At 37.0% G+C, this 13,786-nt stretch overlaps 1 protein-coding gene across 7 annotated transcripts in view; it reads left to right on the top strand.

Moving 5' to 3' along the window:
- ARNTL2 (aryl hydrocarbon receptor nuclear translocator like 2) overlaps nt 1-13,786 on the top strand; it is a 104,009-nt gene that overhangs the window by 75,841 nt on the left and 14,382 nt on the right. For all 7 annotated transcript variants that reach the window (XM_035028014.1, XM_035028012.1, XM_035028018.1 and 4 more), the window contains 5 exons: nt 9,918-10,158; nt 10,513-10,619; nt 10,750-10,900; nt 11,822-11,880; nt 12,623-12,731. In XM_035028014.1, the coding sequence (XP_034883905.1) occupies nt 9,918-10,158; nt 10,513-10,619; nt 10,750-10,900; nt 11,822-11,880; nt 12,623-12,731 (667 nt within the window). The remainder of the gene's footprint in view (nt 1-9,917; nt 10,159-10,512; nt 10,620-10,749; nt 10,901-11,821; nt 11,881-12,622; nt 12,732-13,786) is intronic.

The raw sequence follows: 13,786 nt of genomic DNA, 5'->3' as shown, positions 1-13,786 counted from the left end.
GGGATCAAGTCCCGCATCGGGCTCCCTGCTCGGCAGGGAGTCTGCTTCTCCCTCTGACCCTCCCCCTCTCATGCTCTCTCTCTCTCTCTCATTCTCTCTCTCAAATAAATAAATAAAATCTTTAAAAAAAATAAAAAATAAAAAAAAATTTATTAATTTTATAATAAATAAAAATAAAAAAATTAATAAAATTTATTCTTAAAATGTTTTCATCTTTTTTCTCTATTTTTAATTTTAGTTTTGTGTTTTATAATACACATATTTGTATAAGTTGATATATAAAATGTATGCACATGAAGGGTGCTTACATTTTTTTTATAGCATGCAAAATAAAAAGTTTCAAGGCCATTGCTTTAGAGATTAGAAAAATAACAAAGAAGCCTCTGATATGCCCCTAGGAACATCTCTGCATTTTTAGTAGACTCCCCCCCACCCCCCCAAACCTGATAGTAAGGAAGAATGTTCTGTGTTGTATTAGGCCCAATGGGAGCTAAGAGACCGCATCCCTCATTACAGTAGATTATGAAATACCAAATTAGACACCCTGAGTATGCTCCCTTCCCCTTAGGACCTCATATTAACACCACAGGAGAGCCGAGACATGTAGACCAGCTGGGAGAACCTTAAACAGTTCAAGGGATCTGTTCCCTAACAAGGCAGACTCTACAGCACGATCAGTGGTAACATGAAAGATTTAAGAGGGCAAGTTGATGACTTGCTTCACCATAACAAACATTTAATCCTGAATTGAGAAGTGCCATTATGGAAGAGAAGATTGAGTCTGTCAAGCCTAGGACTCCAGCACCCACCCAGATGGCCCTCGAGGTTTACCGGCCTTAGATCTCCAAAACAGAATACCAGCAGTAGCACTAGGCCATCCCACTGGAAGGAATGGAGAATGAAAGCCTGTTGGCAGATCCAGAATCATTAGAACACAGGCAACCCTTCTTTCCAGGATATCTTCCCTAGCACCCTTCTCTCTCTGCTGGGTTAAGTCCCAGGTGCCTACTTTTGGTAGGTAACCTATTAATAATCCTGAGCTCTTTGCTGCACTGTATCAAAATTATGTTTTTATATTTGTGTCCCACATTAGAATGAGAGTTTCATTTGTTTCTGTGATGCCTGACACACTGTAGACACTCAGACATTTACTGAAAGCATAAGTGACCATCCTCTTGTCTTTTTTTCTGGATTGACCACATAAGTGCTCTCAGATCCACAAGAACAATGAAGAATCCAGTGAATTAATCTACATCATGATGTTTTTGTTTCACCCAAAATGCAATTGAAACATTTTAAAAGATTTGATCCCAAGAAGTTTCTGTCGTGAGAGTGGGGCCCTCATGATGTTGTTAGTGCCCTTATAAGAAGAGACAGCAGAGTTTATTACTCATATAGTGAGGTGGTCACTGTCTACAAGCCAGGACGAGACTCTCACCAGAACTACAAGTCACAGATCAGTGGGGGGGACTCTCTCTTGTCTAGGTTCCTCTGTCACCTTCGATTTTTTTATTTCAGCTTTTGTGGAATTCTAGGACAGCACACAACCGAGTATCTACATTCTTGGAGGACTTTTCTTAAATAAGGGAGCCCAAATAAGTCACAGATAGTAATCTTGGAAGAATGATACTTTCTGTGTCTAGTCTTTTAACCCTTTGCAAAGCTGCGAAAAGGAAAGTAAGATGTCCTCCCTGAACTGCATAGTACCGTTACAGTATTTTGTAAATATTAAATCTTAAGCAAAAACACATGTGTCTAGTCATAGATTAAAAAAAATTCCAAGCAGCATTTTTGAAGGATGTAATAATCACACTTTAGTCTTTCTACATGGTTTCTAAATGGAATTTTTTATTATAAGTTAGAAATTTATAGAAGCAGAGGATTTTTTTTCTTTTTAAATATTGATAATTTTTTTTTTATTTTAAAGATTTTATTTATTTGAGAGAGAGAGAATGAGAGACAGAGAGCATGAGAGGGGGGAGGGTCAGAGGGAGAAGCAGACTCCCTGCTGAGCAGGGAGCCCGATGCGGGACTCGATCCTGGGACTCCAGGATCATGACCTGAGCCAAAGGCAGTCGCTCAACCAACTGAGCCACCCAGGCGCCCCATAAATATTGATAATCTTACTGGAAAAATGTATTTCAAGTGGTAAAGCTAATTGATACTTTAATTTCATGATGAGCTAAAGGAACTGGCATATTTTTAACTCCCTCCAGGGCTCCAAGTTCTCATATTAGGCTTTGCCTCCCAACAGCCATGCTGGTGGTCAGACTTTAGGACAGAGTAGAAGGAGCCTGGACTCTGAATTCGATAGGGTTTTTTTTTTTTTTAATGTTACTTATTTGAGAGTGAGTGAGCACGAGTGGGGGGGAGGGACAGAGGGAGAGGGAGAAGGGAGAAGCAGACTCCCCACTGAGCAGGGAGCCCGATGCTGGGGTGGGTGGGGGGGAGGTTGCAGGATCATGACCTGATGACCTGACCTGAAGGCAGATGTTTAACCAACTGAGCCACCCAGGCGCCCCTCGATAGGGTTTTAACATCATGTCTGCTGCTTAACAACTGTGCAACCGGAAGCAAATTCCTCTCAATATATGGAAAATGGGTGTTGTGGACTAAATTTCCCCAAAATTCACATGTTGAAGCCCTAACTTCCAATGTGACTCTATTTAGAGATGGGCCTTTAAAGAGGTAATTAAGGTCAAATGAGGTCATGGAGTAGATCCCTAACCCAGTATGACCGGTCTTCTCATAAGAAGAGGGGGCCTGGGTGGCTCAGTTGGTTAAGCGTGTGACTCTTGATTTCAGCTCAGGTCATGATCTCAGGGTCCTGGGATCGAGCCCCGTGTCAGGCTCTGCACTCAGTGGGGAGTTTACTTGGGATCCTCCCTCTCCCTCTGCCCCTCCCCCTCGCTCTCAAATAAATAAATCTTTAAAAAAAAAAAGAAAAAGAAGAGGAAGTCACTAGGGATGCACACACACAAAGCGGTCACATGGGGACAGTGAGAAGTCAGACATCTATAAGGCAAAGAGAGAGGCCTCAGAGACACCAAACCCGCCAACACTTTTGCCTCCAGAACTGAGAGAAAATAAATTTCTATTGTTTAAGCCCAGTCTGTGTATTTTGCTATCACAGCCCCAGCAGACTGATACACTAGGTATAATAATAATACCACCTCATGGGAGTTAGAATTACATGTGGCTAACGCAGTGCTTGGCTCCTAGTAAGCACGCAATAAATGGAAGCCCTTATCTGTGGCTCAGAAAGAAAAGAAGGAAAAAAATAAAATAAAATTTGCTTCTTCAGCAAGAAAATCAGTGATTATTTAAAAGCATATGCCAAGCACTTTGAGTAAATACCTAATTTAATCTGAATAACAATCCTGTGTAAACCGTCCTTATCTTGCACCTGAGGAAACAGACGCCAAAAAAAAAGGAAAGGTTATGTAATTGGTCTAAAGTCACCTAGAAAGTGGCAGAATCAGAAATATGGCTTTATAAGATGTCCATCAACAGATGAATGGATAAAGAAGATGTGGTATGTATATATATATATATATATATATATATATACACACACACACACACACACACACAATGGAATATTATGCAGCCATCAAAAGGAATGAGATCTTGCCATTTGCAACAACGTGGATGGAACTGGAGGGTATTATGTTGAGCGAAATAAGTCAAACAGAGAAAGACATGTATCATATGACCTCACTGATATGAGGAATTCTTAATCGCAGGAAACAACTGAGGGTTGCTGGAGTGGGGGTGGGGTGGGAGGGATGGGGTGACTGGGTGATAGACACTGGGGAGGGTATGTGCTCTGGTAAGCGCTGTGAATTGTGCAAGACTGTTGAATCTCAGATCTGTACCTCTGAAACAAATAATGCAATATATGTTAAGAAAAAAAAGAAGAAGAAGAAGGTAGCAGGAGGGGAAGAATGAAGGGGGGGAAATCGGAGGGGTAGACGAACCATGAGCGATGATGGACTCTGAAAAACAAACAGGGTTCTAGAGGGGAGGGGGGTGGGAGGATGGGTTAGCCTGGTGGTGGGTATTGAGGAGGGCACATTCTGCATGGAGCACTGGGTGTTATGCACAAACAATGAATCATGGAACACTACATCTAAAACTAATGATGTAATGTATGGGGATTAACATAAGAATAAAAAAATTTTTAAAAAATCTGGCTTTAAAATCTATATTCTTCCACTATGCCATACCACCTACTAAAGCAGCTTCCTAGATGCCAAAAGGTTACTAATGAAAGAGACCCATTCTGGATGATTTCTGCAGCAGACACACAGCAAGGGGGCTGGCTTTTGGGGTAGGAATGTATTCCTGCCCACACACGGATGTTCACTCCCACGTCAAGCTGGGCCACACAGATGCCTGAGTCAAATATCTTTTCAAAAAAGACTTTTTAATCTGCTCAAGCACTTGAACCAAATATTCACTTTATACTCGATTATACTCCAGAGCTCTGTGCCAAAGGCATACGGCCAGTTGGGCCGAAGAAATGGTAAGGGCATGTGTTAACAATCAGGGTGGCCTTTCCATGCAGTGCCTGATTTGAGGACAACTGCCTGTAGACAGACATGTAGACAGACCAATGGGCCGGGGTAAGGTAACTGCAAAATTGAACCCTGATTGGCCACATGGATGGGTTCCCGCATGTGAGATCATCTTGTATTCTACGTTAGCCAAGGAGAGTATCAAGGGAAATATTGTATTTTACATATAGTTGCTCTTAAATGGTCTTGCCAGTAATAATTAGCCAATAGGATTATGTTTTAAGATGACTCCCTATTAATGACAAAAGCTCGTAGTTAGTAAAGGTGTTTTTCTTATTTACCACGGCAAAGCAGTTATATTTAAATTTTTAAATTATTTTAGAGTAGTTTTAGTTTTATAATGAAATTGAGAGGGAGGGACAGAGATTTCCCATATACCTCTGCCCCCCACACATGCAGAGCCTCCCCTATTACCAATATCTCCCACCAAAATAGTATATTTCTTACGAAGGATGAACCTACACTGACACATCATCATCATCACCCAAAGTCCACCGTTTATCTTAGGGTTCACTCATGATGTTGTACATTCTATGGGTTTCGACAAATGTATAATGACATGTATCTGTCATAATATACAGAGTAGTCTCCCTGCATTAAAATCCACTGTGCTCTGCCTATTCATCTCCCCCTGCCACCTCCCCTGCTAACCACTCATCTCTTATCTCCATAGTTTTGTTTTAGTTACGCTTAAATTTAAGAGACTAGAAAACAGCCCTTTTTATGCTAATTGAAACTGAACTTACAATTTATGGAAAAGCCATTTCTCAAGATTGGCGATGAATCCCTCAAGTGGGATTTCATTATACTGTTCTGATTTTGTATGTTTGAGATTTTCCATAATAAAAAGTTTAAAAATAAACAAGATTGACATTAAAAACATTATTTCTGCTCTGATTCTTACATGAATGTTATAGATTCAAACTTTGAAAAAGCTTCTAAGATAGGGATAAAATTACTCTGTATCTCTACTTGTGAAATCAAGGGCTGATGAAGGATGGATGACTACTACCAAATGTCTTGGGTGTTTCTCAAATTTATCTTAATGAGATCATCAGTAATACAGTAGTACACCCAGAATCCCTTTGGTTCCCTGTGCCAAGTGTGCCAGATGCTGTCAGTACACCATGACCTATCCTCTTAGCACCTACCACTTGAAGGGATGCCACCTTGTTTCCAATGTCCAACCTGCATGACTCTGCTAGACCTTCTCTCTTCTTTAGAGATTGTTCTGCCTACATTAGCTAGGGGCAGACCTCAAGTCCTTGGGAATCAATGCTCCCTGTGAGCATCCCTCATCCACTGCCTGAAGGGAGCTGATGGACAAACATCCTAACTCTCTTTTTCTTCAGATTACTTAGTTCTGAGGCTCTTGTTCTACATTTTTTTCCCAGAAGGCCCCCCACCCAGATATAACATTGATTTTCCAAAGTGGCAACTTGTTGGAGAACCTGTCCTTTATCAGCTTCCTTCTCTTCCCTGTCTCATTCCACTTCCCTACTAGTATTCCTGGGATCCCCTTTCAAATATGCTTCTTATACCTGAATCCTTGTCTCAAGATCTGCTTCTGTGAGAATTCAAACCAAGCAAGATACCAAATTGAGAGACCTAGCCCTCAACCTGAAGAAAAATTTCATGAAGGATTTTGAAAAGATGTCCTATAAATGAAGGCAGTGTTTGGCTTAACATAAATTTTTCCCCCTTTCCAAAAATCACAGAGTAGGTTATACTTGAATCTATCCTGTGGAGCTGATGTAAACCTTTTGGTAAGGATTGGGGCCCGTGACCCCAATATTTAGGTAAAAATCTAAAGAATTCTTTTTTTAAAATTATTTATTTATTTTAGAGAGAGAGCATGTGAAGGGAGGGGCATGGGGGTGGGGGGAGAGAATTCAAGCAGACTCCCGGCTGAGTGTGGAGCCTGACACAGGGCTCGAACTCATGACCCTGAGATCATGACCTAAGCTGAAATCAAGAGTTGAATACGTAACCGACTGAGCCACCCAGGTGCCCCTAAGAATTCTTGAGATAAGAGGTATCATATTGGGATTTAAAAAAGCCTAAGACAATTGATCAAATGCATTGCAGTGGATGGAATCACATAACCCCAACTAAAAATCTGCCAACTGAATAAATGTTCACAGTGAGAATTGTGAGACAGATTAAATTGGAAATTTGGTTGGCAACCATGTTATTAGAGAAGAATCAGAGTAAAATGTTAGGTTTTTGTGATGAGATTCCATATGAATGTGAAACTTTTTAAATCTACATTTTTAGTTGAAAAGAACATTTTTAGTCAGTATCATTTGTAAATTTGCAAGCATCAGAAATGCCAAACTCAAGTGTGTAAGCTTTTTGACTTTTGACTGCTATCTAGTTTTAATATGAATGAAAACCTTGTATTTACCATTTATCCCAATTTTAATTCCCTTAAGGTATCTTGCATGTTGTAAAGAAAGGAATCTGGTGGGACTCCCAGTTTTCTTATTTAACTACCTGGGTTGATTATGGTGCCAATAAACAGAATAGGGAGTAAGTGATATAAATGTGATTTGGCTGCATAATATTCCATAGCATACATATACCACATCTTCCTTATCCATTCATCTATTGATGGACTCGTAGGTTGCTTCCATATCTTGGCTCTTGTAAGTAATGCCACAATAAACATAGGGGTACATATATCCTTTCAAATAAGTATTTTGATTTTCTTTGGGTATACACCCAGTAGTGGAATTATTGTATCTATTTTTAAGTTTTTGAAGAACATACTGTTTTCTAAAGGGGTTGTACCAATTTGCATTCCCATCAACAGTATATGAGGGTTCCTTTTTCTCCACATCCTTACCAGCACTCGTTATTTCTTATGTTGATTCTAGCCATTCTCACAGGTGATATCTCATTGTGCTTTGGATTTTCATTCCCCTGATGTTTAGTGATGGTGAGCATCTTTTCATGTGTTTGTTGGCCATCTGTATGTCTTCTTTGGAAAATTGTCTATTTGGGTCCTTTGCCCATTTTTAAACTGGGTTTTTTGGTGTGTGTTGAGTTGTAAAATTTCTTTATATATTTTGGATATTAACCTTATTGGATATATCATTTGAAAATATCTTCTCCCATTCAGTAGGTTGCCTTTTTGTTTTACCAATGGTTTCCTTCACTGTGCAAAACCTTTTTAGTTTGGTGTAGTCCCAGTAGTTTATTTTTGCTTTTATTTCTGTGGAATATTACACAGCCATAAAAAGGATGTGATTGTGCCATTTAAGACCACATGGATGGACCTAGAGGGTATTATGCTAAGTGAAATGAGTCAGACTGAGAAAGACAAATACCATATGATTTCACTAATACACAGAATCTAAAATGAAAGAAGAAATAAAGAGAATTAGAACTGTGAACATAGGACAAACTAATGCTTGCCAGAGGGGAGAGGGCAAAATGGGTGAAGGGGAGTGGGAGATACAGGCTTCCAGTTATAGAATGGATAAGTCATGGGAATAAAAGGCACAGCATAAGGAATATAGTCAATGATATTGTAATAACATTGTAAGGTGACAGATGGTAGCTACACTTGTGAGCATAGCATAATGCTTAAACCTGTTGAATCACTATGTTGTATACCTGAAACTAATGTAACATTGTGTGTCAATTACACTCAAAATTAAAAAAAAAAATGTATACGTGTGTGTGTGTGTGTGTGTGGTTTTGGATTAGAACAGATAATGACATAATTTAAGGCATCTGTGGACCATGGAGGGGGTGATGTGTTAGGTGATGAGTGCAATGTCCTATGCATGGTTTACAAGAGCCAACCTATCTGTTCCCTGCTTTATTCTCAAGCCACTTGCCCATCACAGATATGCCTTCAGCCACATGTGACACTCTCTTGGCTCTGGGTTTATGTTGGCTGTTCCCTCTGACTGAAACACCTTTTGTATCCACCCCACTCCATCACAACATGGACAACTCATGTTTAAACACTTTCCAAGATAGAGCACTCACAGCTCCACCCTTTCTGCTGTGACTTTGTCATTAACTCTCCATTTCCTGAGACAATGGTGCAGATATAAGAACACCTCACAAGACTATTAAGAAGATTAATTATACACTGAAAGCACTTAAAGCAACACAGCACACAAAGTGTTCTCCAAGTCTTTGCTATGACTATTAGTTGCTGTCTTATAAGACAGCCCATATCATCTTCTGTTAAATTTTTTTTTAAGATTTGTTGTAATAACAGCCTTACCAAATAGTGCTGATTTAAAATAATGAATGTTCTGGTCTTTTCTAAATCTTATCACAAACCACCGTTTTCAATAATTTTTACCCGGTTTTTTTTCCCCCTTCTTTTTAACACTTAAGTCAGCTTTGTGTGTGGATTGCCGTAATCTGTATACTGCCAATTTTTTATGCTTGTGTTGTATCTCACTGTTTTAAGAATTTCCTGATATTTGAGCATATGGATTATTTCCAGTTTTTTATTATTTTGATTGGGCCTGTTTGACAAACTTTTTCCTCTGAGTTAATTGCTTGGGAGTTTTCTGAAGAGTGAAATTTAATTCAAATTTTATTTTTATACATTTTATGAATTTCTGCAAATGTTCTCTAAATATTGTTATAAATCTATTATAACCATAGCTGTCTATTCACCATTATAAGTGCTAACATAAGGAATTTAAGAATTTATGTGTAATTAACTGTCCTTTATGAATTTTTGAATATGAATTATACCAAAAATTACTAAGCTAAAAATAGTACCTTTGTGGCTAAGGACAAGGATGCTTAAAGTTTAACTTTTTCTAACAAATAGGAATTACTGTAATTTTAAAAACTGGCTTGGAAATATATTAAGCCCTAGGCCTCTTTAAACCTAAATTAAAGCCATCTTTTATCTTTTTATTGTAGTATGTATAATTTAGTTTATGAGAAAAATAATCCGTTAAGAATAAGGTTGTTAAGGGGCATCTGGGGCACTTGGGTGGCTCAGTCTTTGGGCATCTGCCTTCAGCTCGGGTCATGATCCCAGGGTCCTGGGATCCAGCCCCGCATCGGGCTCCCTGCTCAGCGGGGAGTCTGCTTCTCCCTCTCCGACTCCCCCTGCTTGTGTTCACTCTCGTGCTGTCTCTGTCAAATAAATAAATAAAATCTTAAAAAAAAAAAGAATAAGGTCTGTAAATGAATTGACGATTTCTTTTCAGTGCAATACCTTTCCCCTTTCGTATTTTAGCATGCTTAAAGAATGCTTTATAGCACAATTATAACTATTATAAATGTCAAAGAAATTTAAGAGTTTATTCACAATGACTCAAATGTTTTTCTTTTAAACTTTTGAATTAGATCATAGAAAATTCTGTACTATCCACTGCACTGGTTACTTGAGAAGCTGGCCTCCACATGTTGTTGGAATGGAAGAAGAAAGGGACAATAAGAAAGACAGTAGTAATTTTAACTGCCTTGTTGCCATTGGAAGATTACATCCATATATTGTCCCACAGAACAGTGGAGAGATTAAAGTGAAACCAACTGAATTTATAACCCGGTTTGCAATGAATGGAAAATTTGTCTATGTGGACCAAAGGTGAACATTTATATGCCATAATGATTAGAGTTCAATGGGATACCTAAGGCTATTAAAGATGTGCCTAGTAGCACTGCTGGATAAAACTTGGAATAATATTTTTTAAGCCAGTAGTGCAGAAACTGAACATGGTCTGTGGCCACCATTTTACTGAATGGGAGAAGAGCATACCCTGGACTGGGTGGGTGTCCATTCTATTTTGTACCTCTAGTCTGGGTTTTGGGCAGCCAAAGGATCCCAGGGTTACTCATCCCCCTGTCCACTCTCCTACTATCCTGACCATATATGGACCTACAGTACTCTGGAAGGGATTGCATTCACCAATCTGAAGTTTATTTTCAATTTTAAAACCAGGGCAACGGCAATTTTAGGATATCTGCCTCAGGAACTTTTGGGAACTTCTTGTTATGAATATTTTCATCAAGATGACCATAGTAATTTGACTGACAAGCACAAAGCAGGTATGCATTGAATGGGGTAATTTAGGGGTACTTTTTAATTACAGCCTCAACTCATTTCTCGATCCTGTGAAATCTGAAACTTTTATGTAGTGGTAGACTATTATGCTGATTATTATCTTTTCTTGTTAAGTTCTACAGAGTAAAGAGAAAATATTTACAGATTCATACAAGTTCAGAAAGAAAGATGGCTCTTTTGTAACTTTAAAAAGCCAGTGGTTTAGTTTCACAAATCCTTGGACCAAAGAACTGGAGTATATTGTGTCTGTCAACACTTTAGTTTTGTAAGTAATTTTTTATGTTGTTAAGACCTTTATGTTAATTTCAAATGAGTGTCTTTTCTCATCTTGCTAAACCATTAAAGTTGTATGATCATCTGGCTTTATAACTTGAGTATATATTATTTTGTAATTCATTCACTGTTCATTGGTGTTAGTTCTCAGAATTAAGCTGTAAGTTTTCCCTTTTGTAATAAATTTCTTTTTGCTTGGTATTAAAGGTGATAGTAAATGTATTCACTCAAGCTCCTCCTTCCTACCTTTCATGGTGGCCTTGTCTTGTCCCTCCACTAAATGATATAGTTGTAATTTAAAACTATATATCATTGTAAGAAATGTTTTATCCTGCATATCATTTTTGCATGCACATCTTCTAAGCCTGGGATACCACATGTGCTTGTGTGGGAATAAGCAGAAATCCAGCCTAAGCCCTGTTTACCAAGCCCTAGCTGTGGTTGTGTCAGCCAGCCTGAAAGAAGACCCAATTTTTCCTGATTTGCTTAATAGGCTAACATAGCCCATTCTAAGTATTATTAGCTTTCTGTAAGTTTTTCTTTGTAATTGTTGTAAGGTTGCATCAAACCAATTCTATTTCCTGATCTATAGTTTTTTAAAAAGGCCCCCAAGGCTTGGTATCTCCAGCAGTATCCCCTGTTAATCATTCTAATAATCCTTGCCTTCTTATCATTAATATACAAACTGAGAATTTGCAACTGTGAGAAAATGTACTTCATAGGGTAATAGGGCATTGGGCAAATGCCCTGGTACTTAGCACATCAATACCTTGATCTCTGGTGGTGACATTAACAGTGTGTATATATAGAACAAAAAGGCCAAGAATTGATAAGTACACAGAGCTTTAATGTAGTGGCTTTCACAATTTCCTTCACTTAAAAAAAAATCACCTATAGTGTTTCTTAATTCTAGGGGACATAGTGAGATGAGAGAAGTGTCATTACTTCCTTGTAGCTCTCAATCATCAGAAGGTAAGCTTAGTTTTAAATGATGGATATTTATTACTAGGACTGTTGTTATTGTTACCATCTTTTTCTGTCTTGGAGAAGAAAACATTTCAAGGCAAAATTGCAAAGACTTCTATGGCTTAAATTATTCTTTTCAGAATTTCTACAGTACTTTGAACACACTTCCATTATAATCTTATATCCTATTGCAATTAGTTGTTTGTTCAACTGGCCTGCCACTAGGCTGAGTTCAAGAGTAGAAATGGTATTTTATCCATTATCTATCCCTAGAAGTTCCTTGTAGTTTGTGTTACTCAGTACATATCTGTTGGGTAAATTAATGGAAAACATTAAGGGGGAGTTTTTGCTTATCTTGATTTTCCACCACAAGAATATTTTAATGTATTACTTGTATAAATAAAAATAGAAATATTAAGGAATAATAAAAAATAAAGCAGTATTGCTCTGGCTTTAGTGTGGAGATTAAAATGGGAAGGAAATATCTGTACTCAAGGGTTATAGGTTATAAATGTACCCTCAATGATGTTATACACATTTGATTCCTATCATTCTTCTTATGCATTTTAAACCATCATGAGTTATGTTTGTAATGCAAGCATGAATGGTTAGAACGTTTTAGGATGTAGCTATTTCTTTTAAAGAGGGAAATAGGAAGTATATTAGAGTTGAAAAAAATAATAATAACCGAAGTTATATATACATTTTTAAAGTCTTCATTTGAATTTTTCCTTTCGTTATTATTTAGAATCCTCTAAACAGTCTTGTATTAGTGTGCCTGGAATGTCTACAGGAATAGTACTTGGTGCTGGGAGTATTGGAACAGATATTGTAAATGAAGTCCTGGATTTACAAAGGTAAAGTTTTATTGCTGCATATATTTTCACAAGTGAAATTATTATATTTATAAAACCAATATTCAAAAATCAGTAAGTTTCCTATATGCAAACAATAACTAGTTCAATAATATAATGAAAGAGAAGATCATTTTTACAGTAGCAACAAAAAAGCTAAGTATTTAGAATTATATGAAAACAAATTGTTAATGCTACAAACTATATGAACTATATGAAAACAAATTGTTAATGCTACAAAGGTTCATAAAAGATGACTTGAATAACTTTCTGTATAGTTGTTTTTCAATGGGAAGACTCAATACTGTAAAGATGTCAGTGTTTGTTAAGCTCATCTATGAATTCAGTGTGAATCCAGTCAAAATGGCATCTTGCATTTGTTTTTTAGAATCCAACAAATGATACTAACCATATTGAGGAAAATTCTAAAAACTAAAAGTAATAGAATGAGATTAACCCTAACAGATACTAAAATATAAAGCTACAGTCACTAAAACATTTCAGCACAACCCACAAATAGATTAATGGGAAAGAATAGATTTTAGAAATAGACACATATGGGAATTTATTATATGGTAAAAGTGGCATTTCAAATCAGTGAGGGGAAATGGACTAAACAATTAAGGGCATTATAATAACTCTGTAACTATTTGGGGGAAAAAAAGCTGAACACCAACTTTATTCTTTATATTAAAATAAATTTCAGATAAACCAAAGAGTTCAAAGTAAAATTTAAAAACTATAGAAATATTTCAAGAACAGAGATATGAGTTTTTATAATCTTAGTTTAGAATGTCCTTTCTAAACATCACAAAAAATCCAGAATTCATAAAGAAAAAAGTTGATAAATTATATAAAGATTCAAAACTTAAGCTAATAACCATTATGACAAAGGTAAAAGATTAATAAATTGCAAAAAATGTGTCATGTGATAAAATGGACTTAATATAGCTTGCTAGATGAAGTTTTATAGTATAAGGAATAAAGTTATTAAGCTATTTAAACTTTATAAATAAACTATAATTTTATTAACTTTTATTTATATTAAACTTTATATA

The sequence above is a fragment of the Mirounga leonina genome, unplaced genomic scaffold, assembly GCF_011800145.1.
Source record: "Mirounga leonina isolate KUSES-001 unplaced genomic scaffold, KU_Mleo_1.0 Mir_201, whole genome shotgun sequence".
Classification (NCBI taxonomy): domain Eukaryota; kingdom Metazoa; phylum Chordata; class Mammalia; order Carnivora; family Phocidae; genus Mirounga; species Mirounga leonina.
Note: the sequence above shows the minus strand (reverse complement) of the source record. Positions and strands in the feature narration are given on the sequence as shown.